The sequence below is a fragment of the Apis cerana genome, linkage group LG13 (assembly GCF_029169275.1).
Source record: "Apis cerana isolate GH-2021 linkage group LG13, AcerK_1.0, whole genome shotgun sequence".
Lineage (NCBI taxonomy): Eukaryota > Metazoa > Arthropoda > Insecta > Hymenoptera > Apidae > Apis > Apis cerana.
The window spans coordinates 10407883-10423465 of NC_083864.1; the positions used below are offsets into that span (position 1 = coordinate 10407883).

General features: G+C 32.8%; 2 protein-coding genes across 6 annotated transcripts in view; one reads left to right on the top strand and one right to left on the bottom strand.

Moving 5' to 3' along the window:
- Window positions 1–15583, bottom strand: part of LOC108003989 (uncharacterized) — an 80515-nt gene that overhangs the window by 25333 nt on the left and 39599 nt on the right. The window lies entirely within an intron of this gene.
- Window positions 1–15583, top strand: part of LOC108004024 (potassium voltage-gated channel protein Shaw) — a 50756-nt gene that overhangs the window by 12869 nt on the left and 22304 nt on the right. For all 4 annotated transcript variants that reach the window (XM_017066648.3, XM_062084188.1, XM_028669795.2 and 1 more), the window contains exon 2: window positions 7948–8335. In XM_017066648.3, the coding sequence (XP_016922137.1) occupies window positions 8009–8335 (327 nt within the window). In that variant the 5' untranslated portion in view covers window positions 7948–8008. The remainder of the gene's footprint in view (window positions 1–7947; window positions 8336–15583) is intronic.

Here is a 15583-nt window from a genome sequence, read left to right on the forward strand (position 1 = left end):
ATAGCCCCTCGAGCTTAAGAGTTTCCTGGCAAGCGCATGCGCTGTGATTTGTATTATTGGCGAAGAAAAAGTTTTAAATTGATGAAGAACGTGGAAAGTCTGCGATCAGTGCTCGTACGAATCGTCTATTACCGATATATCGCGAATAATCACGAAAAAAAAAAAAACGTACATTTCCTTGGATATTTTATAAAATTTTGATACAATATAAATATAGGAAATAATGAAAATGGAAAGAAGATGGGAAAAAATTTCATTAGGCAAAATTAAATAGTTTTGAATGTAGCGTGGTATGCGTGTATTGCGGAAGTGCATAACGTGTGTGCTGGTATTCCGAAAATGGAGATATTACCAACGTTTCGAGACATACAGTCGAAAAAATACTGTTCCATTTAAGAAAATAAACACGAAATGTTAATGTGTAGTATATTTCCATCGCACAAATGCATCTTTCTCGAGTTAATCCAAAGTTACCAGAAACCAAAGCGAAATTGATATTTTATCAATAATAACTTATTATTGTAACTTGATTATCCGAGAATTAAAATAATCTATTAAACTCGGCTGATCAAAATCAAAGAAAATTAAAATTCAAAGTTTTTGATATTTTAAATTGTGAAAATTTGTCTACTTTTATATTATTTTAGCAATAAGCTTTTTTTTAGCTTGAGGAGGAGCGTATATCGTTTGATTAAAATATTTTATCAATTATGTATGTTAATATTCTATTAAACTTGACTGATACATCGAAAAAGTTGAAAATTCAAAATTGTTGATATTTCAAACGATGAAAAATTTTTCTACTATTATATTATTTTATCAGCTATGTATGTTCTATTAAACTTAGTTAAACAAAATCGAAAAAGTTAAAAATTCAAAGTTTTTGAATTATTTTAAATTACGAAAAATTTTCTACTATTATATTATTTTATCGACAAAGCTTGAGGAGGAGCGCATATCGTTCAATTAAAATATTTAATTATATATATTCCATTAAACTTATTTGAACAAAATTGAAAAAATTAAAAATTAAAAATTTTTGATATTTTAAATTATGAAAATTTTTCTATTTTTATATTATTTTATCAACAACAACTCGAAGAATGCATATCATTTAGTTAAAATATTTTATCAACTATGTATATTAATATTTTATTAAACTCAGCTGATCAAAATCGAAAAAATTAAAAATTCAATGTTGATATTTTAAATATAAAAATTTTCTACTATTATATTATTTTATCAACAAGCTTGAGGAGGAGCGCATATCGTTTAATTAAAATATTTTATCAACTATATATATTCCATTAAACTTGTTTGAACAAAATCGAAAAAGTTAAAAATTCAAAGTTTTTGATATTTTAAATTATGAAAATTTTTCTACTATTAATTCATCAGCAACGGCTTGAAGAATGCATATCATTTAGTTAAAATATTTTATCAACTATTAATATTCTATTAAACTCAGCTGATCAAAATCAAAAAAATTAAAAATTCAAAGTTTTTGATATTTTAAATTATGAAAATTTTTCTACTATTATATTATTTCATCAACAGGCTTGAGGAGAAGTGGTTGCGCATATCGTTTAATTCGCAAATTGAATACAGACCAGGGTGTGTATACTTTAGGCGTGGACTAATTGTGAATTGCTGTTCGTACAAGGTTTAAGCACATGCTCTAGATAGAAAATTGGTGATATGCAGCGTTATGTATAGACACTGACCTTAATACCGCTATACGTTAAATAGATAAGGATATACATAGGAGGAATGCTGCTTATGCACGTACATACGTTGCTTACCGGATCATTTAAATTTATGCATATCGCAATAAGACGCAACGCGTAACGTTTCGAAGCGAAATGTTAACCAAAGTGAAAAAAAAAAAGAGAAGCAAATTTATACATATTCTCATATTTTTACCATTCCTCTGCTTTCTCGACTCTTCCCCTTCTTTATTTTTCGTCGACACGTTCTTAAGAAATCACGTACGTCAGACACGGCGGAGAATTGATACATTAATCACGCTTGAACTGGAATTGGAATGTCACTTCAATAGCCCCTTTGCTACGGTTTCACGGAAACCTCCCAATGATCCTGTCACGTATTATCAAGCCTCTGATAGTAATTCGGTATCGAACGGAGATTCCAACACCCTTCGATATTCCATCCAACGCTTCTTCTTCTTCCTTCCGAAACGTAGCCTTGCAACCCATGAGAAAATGCCTTCCTGCGTGAGAAATTTTATTCGCGGATACGATGGAAAATATTTATAAGAAAATTTAATGAAAAGCACGTGAGCCATCGGGATTGTATTTCTTATTATTTCACGTTTAATAATTTATTTAATCAATCGAACGATTGAAGATTGCTTTCGTGATAGAAGTTCATCAAGCAAAGGGAGAATTGGTCTTATTCGAGCTTGCTCGCATTCTTGATAAGTGTCATATATACATCTTCATCGATCATTCCATTTGCCACGCGTTAGAATTATCAATATAATACAATTGGAGCTCAAAGTGTTTGTGCAATTTTGCATTGATATTTAGTTTAAAATAATTGCTCGATATTAAAATCTCCTTCTTCTTCTTTTGTATTCTTATATCACGCGTAAAATTTCTCGTTTTATTAATTCAAGCTCGTTATTATCTTGAAATTAATTTAAAATTTCTGTCGGAATTATTATTATGTAGGATAGAAAGAACAAAGAACGATCTCGAAACATGTTCGTCTATCTAAAATATAATTATTTTAACGAGCTATCGGTAAAGTTACACGAAGTTACGAATTATTATTACGCGATAAAATATTATCTTTACTATTTTTAACTTATAGTTCCTCTTATTGAGGGATATCCTTTTTTATTCTTTTAAAATACTTCGTCTCTTCTCGTAATAAACATTTACATTACACGAGAAATACATGTTGAAATATCTCCATACAATTACCGTGCACGCAACGAAATATCATTTTATGCAAATTCTCGTGATGCATTAAGCGTAACCAGTCTCGCTATCAGCATGGCTGTTGGCCAAATTGGACCCACTTTTTGTGCTAAATTAGTCGAGTGGGTAACGTGCACTCGAAGATGAGGACATTTGGACACAATGGTATAATAAAGAGTTTGTATTTTTAGTTGTCCCAGTTAAGTGCAATTGTTAAATATGCACACGTCGATATCGAAGTCACGAAAGCGTATAATTAGAAAATATTCGCGAAACTTTCAGGCCGGTTCGATGATTGGACGTCGTGGATAATTTTAAGAACCCGATTTAAAGACACGAGCGAAACTGTGAGATCGAGAGAATCACAATTTGGGAATAAACTTTCAAGAACTTAACACACATATATATATTTTTTAATTATTATCATTACCAAAAAGCAAAAACTCTTTTTTCAATTCTTAATGAAACTTAATGTGTATGCACGATATATTTTCAGATAGATTGTAGAAGAAATCTATCTGGTCCTCCGCGAATGAGAACGAGAGAAACGTCGTCAACTTGGCGAACGAGACAATAGAATGGGGCGTTTAAAAAAATAAAACGCACAACTTCCTCCCAGAGAAACTTGGCTCTTTTCTTTTCCACATATCCAGCATCCAGGCCAGAATCATTCATCCTCCTGACGTTCCATTTCAGGAGATGAATATCGATATTCCGGTTGAAACGTTGTCAGACGATGAGAGGAGAAAGGGGAGGGGCTATCTTCATTTTTCACGTATTAAACGCCTTCGAAGAATCGGCGCGAAAAAATGTCGCGATTCACGGCGATTTGCGTCAACGCTCGACGAATAAAAGGATTTTTTCCCTTTCTTTTTATCCCCCTCCCCGCATCAAGGATATGGAGATGAATAGGAATTCACCACTGCCTTGTTCACAATCATGTTTACATTTCCCTTATCCAGCCCCCATTCGTGGCAACAAGTTTTATTCCACTTCCGTTCCTATGCCACTTTTTCCTCGATCGAATGGGAACTAACGGAATAAAACGAAAATTAATATTTTTCTTGATTTTAAGACGTTGTTATTAACCCAACTCCCAAATTGAAAAAGTAACTGCAATCAATAAAACAGCTCGAATCGAACGTTTATTCACAGTCGCCACAATTGTTATTATTACGTTCTAATAACTTCGTTCTTAATTCACTTCATAACTAATTAAAATTCTGCAAACATTTGCCGCGTAAGAAAGATGCACCTTCAACTCGCACAAACAGCGAATCAGTCAAGCTATGCATTCAGAACCCAGAAACGTTGAATTTCTCGACAATACTCTGACCAATAAAAAAAAGACTTCCTCTTCTCTCGAAAACTCAGAGAGAGAGAGAGAGAGAGAGAGAGGCATAATTCCCTTGAATTGTCGAATTTGATCGGCGAAAAATGGCAATCGACGATCACGTGGAAGCATCATCTCATCTGGTGGGAGGGTGTGGAAAAAACTTGTCTCTCGTGGACGGTGAAAAAGCGGAGAGCATTCGTTAAAGCGACCGAAAATTAAATTCCGCGTTATTGATGACCAATGCCCCTATAAATCAAACTAACTGACAAAAAGTGCTCGCCGCCTGGTTGCGTCCATTCTCCCCCCTCCTCCTCCTCCCTCTCCCCCTAAAGTTTCCATTTAACGGGGAAACGGTGGCTGTTCGATATCGTGCGAATCGGATATAAACACAAACTTTTCGATAAATGCAACACGCGTGTAACACCTGGAAATTTTCACGCTCGTTCGAGGTGATAAAAATTACGAGGCGTGTTTCCTTTTTCTTTTTTTTCGTGAAATCTTGGAGTGGAGAAGAAAATGGAAGGATTAAAATGGGCAAAAATACGTTTCGAAGGGAGGAGAGAAATTTTCCGCCAGCCGATGGTGACAACGATAAAATCAGGGATTCGAATCCGTTCGGATTAGGCGTCGTCATCGTCCCATTTCGATGACTCTTGGCAGCGATTCACGACGAAATCGGCTTACACGGGGAACGGGGACGTTGAACCTCGCACTGGAGTATCCTTCCGGATTCAAGGATCGGTGAAAATGTAGAATTTGTAGCGTTTCTATGATCGTACGATCGGAAACGGATAGCCTTTCCGTCCCACCCCCTCCTCAAACAAACGAGAATCTTTTGTCGATCGATTCGACGATCATTGGAATATATCTGTATCGTGGAAGACGATTAATGCGAGTGACGAGAGGAAGGCGAGCGACGATTGGAGCGTTACGATCGAAAAATTCTGGAATCCAGGCGTGCTTAATCCTTGTATCGTTGAAGGGTCAAGCTTGTCTTGGCGAATAGTGTGCGGGGGCTGTGTGTAGACGAACAGAGAAATGGAAGAAAGGCTCGAGTATCCTTGAAACACAAGAGGTATACGTTGAAAGATGTACATAGCTCGATAGACAGAGGATTTCTAGTGGCAAACAATCGCGATTCGAGCCGTCCTGGCTCGTCGTTTTCTATTCGCCGAACACGAGTGCTTGTCGTTGGAATTTCAATAACGTTTTTCGAATCAATATTCATTCAGAGACCGAGTATTATTCGATTATTATTGTCGCAAACTACGATTAGTACGAGTAAATGTGAGTAGAGATAGGAACGGCGTAATTAACGAATGATATTTAATCTGACAATGTATGTAAAAAAATAAATATTTCGTTTTATTTTAATCGCTGCTTTCAAAGGATCTTATAAAGAGATTAGTTATAATTGGTGATGGGGAAAATTTAATAGGTGAAGTTACGAATAACGTTACTTTTATGAATTATTTTAATAATTTTGTTTAAAATTGTAATAATAATTGGAAATAATTATGATTCTGAAAGGCTGAGGTTACACGAGAAGCGAATCAATTATAATAGCTATGGATAAATGTTACTCGAGCATTTTAACGAGTAATTAATTTAAAATAATTAATTAGTCGAGATTTTTAATTAGTTACTTTTTTAATGGGCTAATAGTTTTGGTTACAATTGCAATTATTGTAAAACAATTATAATAGCTATATAATAAATGTTATTCGAACGTTTTAATAATTATTTAAAGTAATTTCATTCGAATTACTTTTTCAATTACCCAACTCTGGTTACAATTGCAATTATTGTAGAATAATTATTATACGAATAAATATTACTTAAGCATTTTAATAATCCCTTAAAGTAATTTTACTCGAGTTACTTTTTCAATTTAATTAAATACTCAATTCTGGCTACAACTACAATTATTGCAGAGCAATTTTAATAGCTAGGAATAAATGTTACTTGTGCATTTTAATAATTCCTTAAAGTAATTTTACTCCAGTTACTTTTCCAATTTAATTAAATACTCAATTCTAGTTACACCTGTAATTATTATAAGACAATTATAATAGTTATAATAGTTCTGAATAAATATTACTCAAACATTTTAATAAGTAATACTTTTTCAATTTAATTAAATACTCAATTCTAGTTACACCTGTAATTATTATAAGACAATTATAATAGTTATAATAGTTCTGAATAAATATTACTCAAGCATTTTAATAATTGCAATTATTGTATAATTTTGCAATTTTAATAGCTAGGAATAAATGTTACTCAAGCATTTTAATAATTCCTTAAAGTAATTTTTCTCCAGTTACTTTTTCAATTTAATTAAATACTCAATTCTAGTTACACCTGTAATTATTATAAGACAATTATAATAGTTATAATAGTTCTGAATAAATATTACTCAAACATTTTAATAGCTACGAATAAATATTACTTAAGCATTTTAATAATCCCTTAAAGTAATTTTACTCGAGTTACTTTTTCAATTTAATTAAATACTCAATTCTGGCTACAATTGCAATTATTGTAGAACAATTGTAATAGCTACGAATAAATATTACTCATTTTAATAATTGCAATTATTGTATAATTTTTCAATTATAATAGTTAGGAATAAATATTACTTAAGCATTTTAATAATCCCTTAAAGTAATTTTACTCGAGTTACTTTTTCAATTTAATTAAATACTCAATTCTCGTTGACAACTACAATTATTGCAGAGCAATTATAGCTAGGAATAAATGTTACTTGTGCATTTTAATAATTCCTTAAAGTAATTTTACTCCAGTTACTTTTCCAATTTAATTAAATACTCAATTCTAGTTACACCTGTAATTATTATAAGACAATTATAATAGCTACGAATAAATATTACTCAAGCATTTTAATAATTGCAATTATTATATAATTTTGCAATTTTAATAGCTAGGAATAAATGTTACTTGTGCATTTTAATAATTCCTTAAAGTAATTTTACTCCAGTTACTTTTCCAATTTAATTAAATACTCAATTCTAGTTACACCTGTAATTATTATAAGACAATTATAATAGTTATAATAGTTCTGAATAAATATTACTCAAACATTTTAATAATCCCTTAAAGTAATTTTACTCGAGTTACTTTTTCAATTTAATTAAATACTCAATTCTAGTTACACCTGTAATTATTGTAGAGTAATTATAATAGTTCTGAATAAATATTACTCAAGCATTTTAATAATTGCAATTATTGTATAATTTTGCAATTTTAATAGCTAGGAATAAATGTTACTCAAGCATTTTAATAATTCCTTAAAGTAATTTTTCTCCAGTTACTTTTTCAATTTAATTAAATACTCAATTCTGACTACACCTGCAATTATTATAAAACAATTATAATACTTATAATAGTCCTGAATAAATATTATTCAAGGATTTTACTAAGTAATACTTTTTTAATTTAATTAAATACTCGATTCTTGTTACAATTATTATAAAACAATTGTAATATCTACGAATAAATGTTACTCAATAAATAATTATTCAATTTTATTCCAAATCAAGTAATTACTCTTCCAATTTAATTCTCCTTACAACAGGAATTATCTCAGAACGAGGAAAAAAATAAATTTAGACCTAATAACAACGAACGTTGATGTGATTCCAGGCCGCGTGGGTTTCTCTGAGTCCGATTCTCCGGGACCGACGATAGCAGAGCCTCGACCAAAATGAGCATTCTAAACGCGGATTCGGAGAACCGCGTGACCCTGAACGTGGGCGGTATCCGGCACGAGACGTACAAGGCGACCCTCAAGAAGATCCCCGCGACCAGGCTGTCGAAGTTGACCGAGGCTCTGGCCAATTACGACCCGGTCTTGAACGAGTACTTCTTCGACAGGCATCCGGGGGTCTTCGCCCAGGTGCTCAATTACTATCGCACAGGGAAGCTCCATTATCCGACCGATGTGTGCGGCCCCTTGTTCGAGGAGGAGCTCGACTTTTGGGGCCTCGACTCCAATCAGGTGGAGCCGTGTTGCTGGATGACGTACACCCAGGTATACGAACGTTCCAACACTCATCTGTCGCTTCTCCTTTTTCTTTACTGCCCTCTTCACTTGTGTACTTTACTTTAATCGTAGATCGGGCTTTGTGGATGCAGGTTGCATAATTCTTTTTTCTTCTTTCTTTTTCTTTATTCGTTGAATCGGAATTTTATAACGAAGTTTTCATTTTCTGGAGAAAAGGGGTTGTTTTCTATCCGGTTTGTAATCGAGACGAAGAAGGGAATTAATCGTTATTTACAGGAAACGAGCCTTTTTTTTTTTTTTGCTATTGTTAGATATGAAAGTTTCGATCGAAAGTTTCAAAGTTTACTTACGTTTTACATCGATGTGTTGCTCCGTTGCTTGTTTTCGTTGCCGTTAAGTTATTATTCTCGAGAGTTTTTGTTTACGTCGTAAACCGAAAGAAGTGCGTTTTCAAGTTATTTTGAATTAGTTGAAAATCAGAAGTAAAACGTGGTGGTAAATATCTTGGAAAATTTTAATTTCTCGAATTCTGATTTTATAGTTTATCGTCTTGTAACGTCTCGGCCAAGTTTCTCAGAGGAAAATATATTTTTCTTTTGAAAAATATTCGTATATATATATTTTTCCTTCTCTTTACAATTATTGCACCGCATCAAACGCTGTACAAGAAAAATCTGCATCCACAAATCACACTAGTAAATACTGCATTATATTTTACAATATAATTGGAATGTGTTTGTCATGTTTGTTTACAATACCATTTTATATTCAATCTGGATGAATAATCGCATAGATACGAAAAGCATTGCACTACGCAAACGGTGCGACACAAGCATAATGTTGACTTTGTTCGATGATTAATTACAATCATTTTGTCGATCAACGATGTACATACACTTATCCTTGTACGATGCATCTACTTTCACGATATATTCTCAATATTCACAGATTCAGTGGGTGAAATAACGATCGATGATACACCAAATATATTAAAAAATTGTAATATATACATATATATATATAAAGCTCGTTTGTCAGGTTGTAAATGGAAATCAGAAATGCAATAGCAAATCCGTGTTCTTTTTGCTTACGTTCTTTTAAATTCTCCTCGTTCCTTCTCTGTTTTAAATTGCACGGTACACGCACAATTATCGATCGATATTTCGTGGAAACTAGAGCACCGTGTACGAGACAAGAGAATTGATGTATCCACCATGTACATGTGCAAGAATATGAAAAAAATCGAAAATCACCGGAGGCTTGAAAAATTATCCGCGAAAATTATCGTCATCACCCTTTTTTTTTCTTTTTCTTTATACATTTATGCAAATGTTAATGTCGATATATATAATAATAATAATAATAATAATAATAGCGACGATTGGAAATGCATTTGATCCATTTTGAAATTATCTCGAGTACTTTTTGCTTTTCTTTATATTCTTTTTTCGAATGAAATGCTGTAATCCGTCGGATGAATCTGATCGATGCTCGTTTATTAAAATTTTCCAGCAAACCCCGGCAAATTGACACATTTTCAGGAAAAAAAGAGGTTGTTATTTCCACGAAAATTAATCCCGCTATTTCCACGAGAGGGAGAGAGAGAGAGAAAAAACATTTCTATCGTCGCATTAGCGGGATCAAACGAGCCGATCAAATAAATTGCATTTTGTTTCCTTCGTCCCGCTGTTAAGATAAATATACACCGATATAAAATCGATGGAGCTACGTAATTAATTAATCGCCTCGAGTGGGCGAGAAATAAAATTGAATTTATCTGATCGTTTCCCTTTGTCCCTCTGTTATCGCTTCCTTTCTATATAAATATTAGAAAAAATTATGAAAATTGGCGAAGGAGTGAAAAAAGAGGGGGGAGGGAAAGCGAAATTATAATAAAATAAATTAAACGTTGGAAAATTTTAATATTACTTGCAATATCGTCACCATCCATCCGAACTTTCTCGTATTTCTTCTGAACTTATTACCCATCTTATGGACGGCAGTCCATAAGTATCGAGGAAAATGGCGGCCATTTGCCACGCTTCGACAGTGCTCGATTTTTTAACGAAAGAGAAAGTGTGCACAGAGAGAGAGAGAGAGAGAGAGGATTTTGATTAAACGCGTTTCGATAAAATTTATACAGCTATTCGCTCGCCTAGGATAAATCGTTCCTTCTCTGATGCAATGTCTGAGAGATTTGTCCGGGGGTTCGAATCGATGGAAAAATGTATTATTGAAAAAAATGGGAGGGAAACGAAATGTCAGGAATTTGCACGGGGATGAAAGGAAAATATCGATATTTCCTTCGAGAAAACTTGGCTAAGGGAGGAAAATAAAACGTTCGTTTCTTACGTTGCCGTTTTCGATGAAAATGAAGAATGGATATTTATTCCATTGTATAAACGTATTTTTCAGTAAACGTTGATACGAAAATAGCAAACGTATTACACGTATTTGAAATAATAAATCATGATGGCCACGTTACAATAGGTACGAATATGCATATACGCGTGCATTACCCGTCTCGTGACGGTGGAAAATTAAGATTCTATCTCTCGTGTGATAAAATCGTTGGTAACGTAACAGAGGTATAAATAATGTTATCGTTAACTTTGTATAAGAAAACGTTTCTTATTTAATTAGAGCAATGTCTCTTGAAAAGTTTCATTTGCAATTTTTCATGGTATTTGTGTTTGAAAAAAAAAAAAAAAAAGGAAAAGAGAGAAAGTGAAGTTTATCCTATACAAAGAAAATGTTGCATCATTTTCGCAAAGCAAAGGGTGGCGAATGAAACTCTGTCTAATAATAAATTTTCCACCCCTTCGTACACCATATGTAAAGTACACGTATTTTAATATCGCACGGATATTTATATATCCAGAGACGGAATCGACAATGTATATCAACACCTTATCGACTCGATAAATTCACGCTCTGGCGTCCGAAATGTCGATGCATGAATATCTGGTTGCGAAGTCGAATCGAAGCGAAAGCGTCGATAAGTTTAACGGAGAGACAGAGAGAGAAGGAAAGGACGTTATTTAATTGGATGGATCGACGTAAGGTTGGAAAATTGGCGGCAATCATTTTGAATTTTCGAGCTGGGATTTGGAGGGGGAGGAAATTTATGAACGCGGTTCCCGATTCGTTTTAACGATCGTGTAAAGCGGTTACCGACCAGACATGGGCGTTTCTGACCGATTAGCCGCACGAATCGCCACCCTGTGCTTATACCGTCTTCTAATCGGGGTCGTGTAAGTACGTACTCGACGGTTTCCGGTTCTGATGTACCGCATTCGCCAAAATCCAGTAACGACAGGGTTCCAGTAATATTCAAATGCAATCGTGGCATACCATTCCACGAGTCTATCGTGCATTATCTACATTATCCAAATTGTCAATCGATGAGCAATTAGGCACAAAGCACGGTTGTGCCTGGCAATTATTCGCGGAATCATGCGTTCACGAATTTCACGTTTCTTTCTTAGGAGTCGCGCTCGCGCCTGTTACTCTTTTAAAGGAATTGTGAATTTATTTCAGAAAGGTGTCTTTTTCTTCTCTTCTCTAGTATCTTTTGAATTTCTCGTCCGGATTAAATTTGAATGTTACGATGTCGAGTATCTCGCGAAAATAATCGTAATAAGTTGATCCCTCGTTAAATCTTTGTTTGAGAAAAGGGAGAGAAACGTAATAGAAGAATTTTTTTAAATAACTTAATAAACGAATTCGAACGAAATTTAAATGTTATTATATCGAGCATCTAATACGAAAATAATCATAATAAATTGATCCCTCGTTAAATCTTTATTTGAGAAAAGGGAGCAAAAATATAATAGCGGGAGAATTTTTTTAAATAATTAATATTGGAGTAATAAACGAATTCGAACGAAATTTAAATATTATTATATTAAGTATCTTGCAATACGAAAATAATCATAATAAATTGATCCCTCGTTAAATCTTTATTTGAGAAAAGGGAGCAAAAATATAAAATATAATAACGAAAGAATTTTTTTTTGAATAACTTAAAAAGTAATAAACGAATTGAAAAATGATTTCGACATGGTTTCCTAAAGGAGGCAAAATTCGTGAAATTTAAGTATCTTGCAATACGAAAATAATCATAATAAATTGATCCCTCGTTAAATCTTTATTAAAAAAGGGAAAAAATATAATAACGAAAGAATTTTTTTTTGAATAACTTAAAAAGTAATAAACGAATTGAAAAATTATTTCGATATGATTTCTAAAAGGAACCATGAAAAATTGTGTATGAAATTTAAATATTGTAATATTATTCTAATACGAAAATAATCATAATAAATTGATTCCTCGTTAAATCTTTATTAAAAAAGGGAGAGGACAAAAATATAATAGCGGAAGAATTTTGTTAAATAACTTAATAAGTAATAAGCGAACTAAAATGAATTGAAAAATAATTGAATTAAAATTGATAGTAAGTAATAAGCGAACTAAAATGAATTGAAAAATAATTGAATTAAAATTAAAAAATGATTTCGACATGGCTTCCTAAAGGAGCCATAAAAAATTCGTATGAAATTTAAATATTACTATATCAAATATCTTACAATACGAAAATAATCGTAATAAATTGATCTCTCGTTAAATCTTTATTAAAAAAAAGAGAAGACAAAAATATAGTAGCGAAAGAATTTTGTTAAATATCTTAATAAGTAATAAGCGAACTAAAATGAATTGAAAAATAATTGAATTAAAATTGAAAAATGATTTCGACGTGGCTTCCTAAAGGAGCCATAAAAAATTCGTATGAAATTTAAATATTACTATATCAAGTATCTTACAATACGAAAATAATCGTAATAAATTGATCTCTCGTTAAATCTTTATTAAAAAAAGGAGAGGACAAAAATATAATAGAAGAATTTTGTTAAATATCTTAATAAGTAATAATGGAGTAATAAAGGTGAGCATCGTGAAACAATTTCAACATGGCTTCTGGAAGAGATTGAGCGCGCATGAATATTTCATACTTCTAGGTTCCGCTATCGGCATTGGCCAGCAGGAAGTTTTAAGCGAAGCGTATATCTCTCAACTCGCAATTATCGGTCGTTTTTAAGACGTGTTAAAGTCTCGATAGCTTGTTTAATGACTCCCTACGAAACCGTGCAATTTCTCTTGCCTTAAAAACGGATACACCATGGTGTATTCACTCGTGATTTCGATGAGCAATTGTTTCCGCCGGGTTGACTTTATGACACGAATAAAGTTATTTTTCGAAAAGAATCGATATTTTAAGCTGCCCGCAGGAAATCACAACTTCTGCATTGTGTTACATCTGGAATTAACACTGTACGGTTGATTGGAATGAAGAAATGAGAATTTATCTATTTTGTATGCAGAGGGATATTTTCTATAGAATTAATTTAATCTTTTCGAGTTATAAAACAGCAGATCAAGGGTTGCTAAATGAGCTATCTATCTTAAGAAAATTTAATACGAATTCATAAAACGAGCATACTGAAGGAATTTCAAAATTACATTTAATTTATTTTCTTCGCTTCTATGATTTTTCTGTACCATATTTCCACTATGAAAATATTTCCAGTTTTGAGTGAAATATCAGAAATTACGCTTCTCTTTTACGAAATAGTTTGTGAAGTGAATTAGCATTTTGTCATGAAAAAACAGTATAGCGTAACAAACGAACTTTGCTTGTTTTTTTTTTTTTTTAAATTGAAGTTAATTAAAAGAAAAGAATTTCTACAAATAGTACGTTTAAACTATTCTAAATAATTTTATTCTAAAATCCACAGATTTACGTATTAATAAATCAAAAATCGAGAAGGCAATGTCAAATCACCAAAAAAAAAAAAAATCGAAACGTCCCCCAAAGCGATGAAAAAAATTTCAAATCAATTTGAAAAAGTCAAGAAGAAAAAATAAATAATAATAAAAATCACGTCCCCAAAGCTAGGACTTTCGTGATCACAGAGGGAAGACAAGCACGATCCGTTCCAATTTTAAAAACCTCGATCGATATCGGCGGCAATTAACGATTACGATCGAATTCCAGTTAGAACGCGAGGTGAAACGAGGCCGGTCAAAAAGGAAAGAAAGAAAGAAAGAAAGAAAGAAAAACAGGTGATTAGGATTAATTTAGGTTGAACAGTAGACGATGAAACACTAGGTTCGCGAACCCGATTCGAATTAATTACGTTCCTCGATTCGAATAACAGAACTGATGATTTGCCCATCGGTCGGTAAAACAGGACGGCATAACAGGACGATCAGGTGAAAAGAGAAACTGATTAAATCGGTGTGTTTTTCTCTCTCGAAAGTTGTTCTTCCTTAATTATTGTGTTAGCCTTGTATAAAACGCAATCAGTGATTGTTTCTCGGGTAGGAATATTAAATGTTTGCGTATGCAAATTGGAAACAGGGGAATCGAAGAGATTCAATTCCCGTGTTTCGATTATTACCATTTTATTAACTTTTTTTTTCTCTCTCTTTCTTTATGAGATCGTGAGAATAGTGTAATAAAAAAATATATATATATAAAATTAGAAGAATATCTTTCGATTCTCGCAATTTATATATATTTCTCTTCTTTTTTGCTAGATTGTGAATGAATTTGCCTTTTTTTCCTTCCTTTAAAACTTTCTTCGATATCTCTGCGTATTTAAACTTTTATTTACCAATTTTGATTTTTAGAATCTATACTGTATACTGTATCGAAGCATGTTTTTAAATTTAATTTTAAATTTATTATACATATATATATATATATAAACAAAAATATATATTATTTACGTATAATTTGATTCAACGCAAATAACGATGCTGGTTTCGAAGCTATCTCACTTAAGATACGATGATAAATCCATTCGTTCGACACCTCAAACTTGTTCAATAAACTTTCCATCGATCGACACTCCAATCGAAAACTCGTATTATTAATAACTCGTGAAATCGAATCGTATTACACGAATAAAAATAATCGATCGTGAGAACGATCCCATCGTCTTCAACCTATATCCAGCCTCGAGAGCTCGTACAATAAACGGTATATGATTTAGAACACCGTGTTGAAACGTGGAGCATAATGGGATCGGGTGAAATTGATGATGGGTCGGTTGAATTCGCGACCAATTCGTGTCGTCGAGACGGCATTACCTCCGTGGAAATCGCCAATTCCACGTGGCAGCTGAAACAAATGCGCCACGTGGGATGACTGGGGGATCAGCGAAATCGATGCCTCCACCCTTTCCTCCAGCGATGATACGTTGTTGGTGG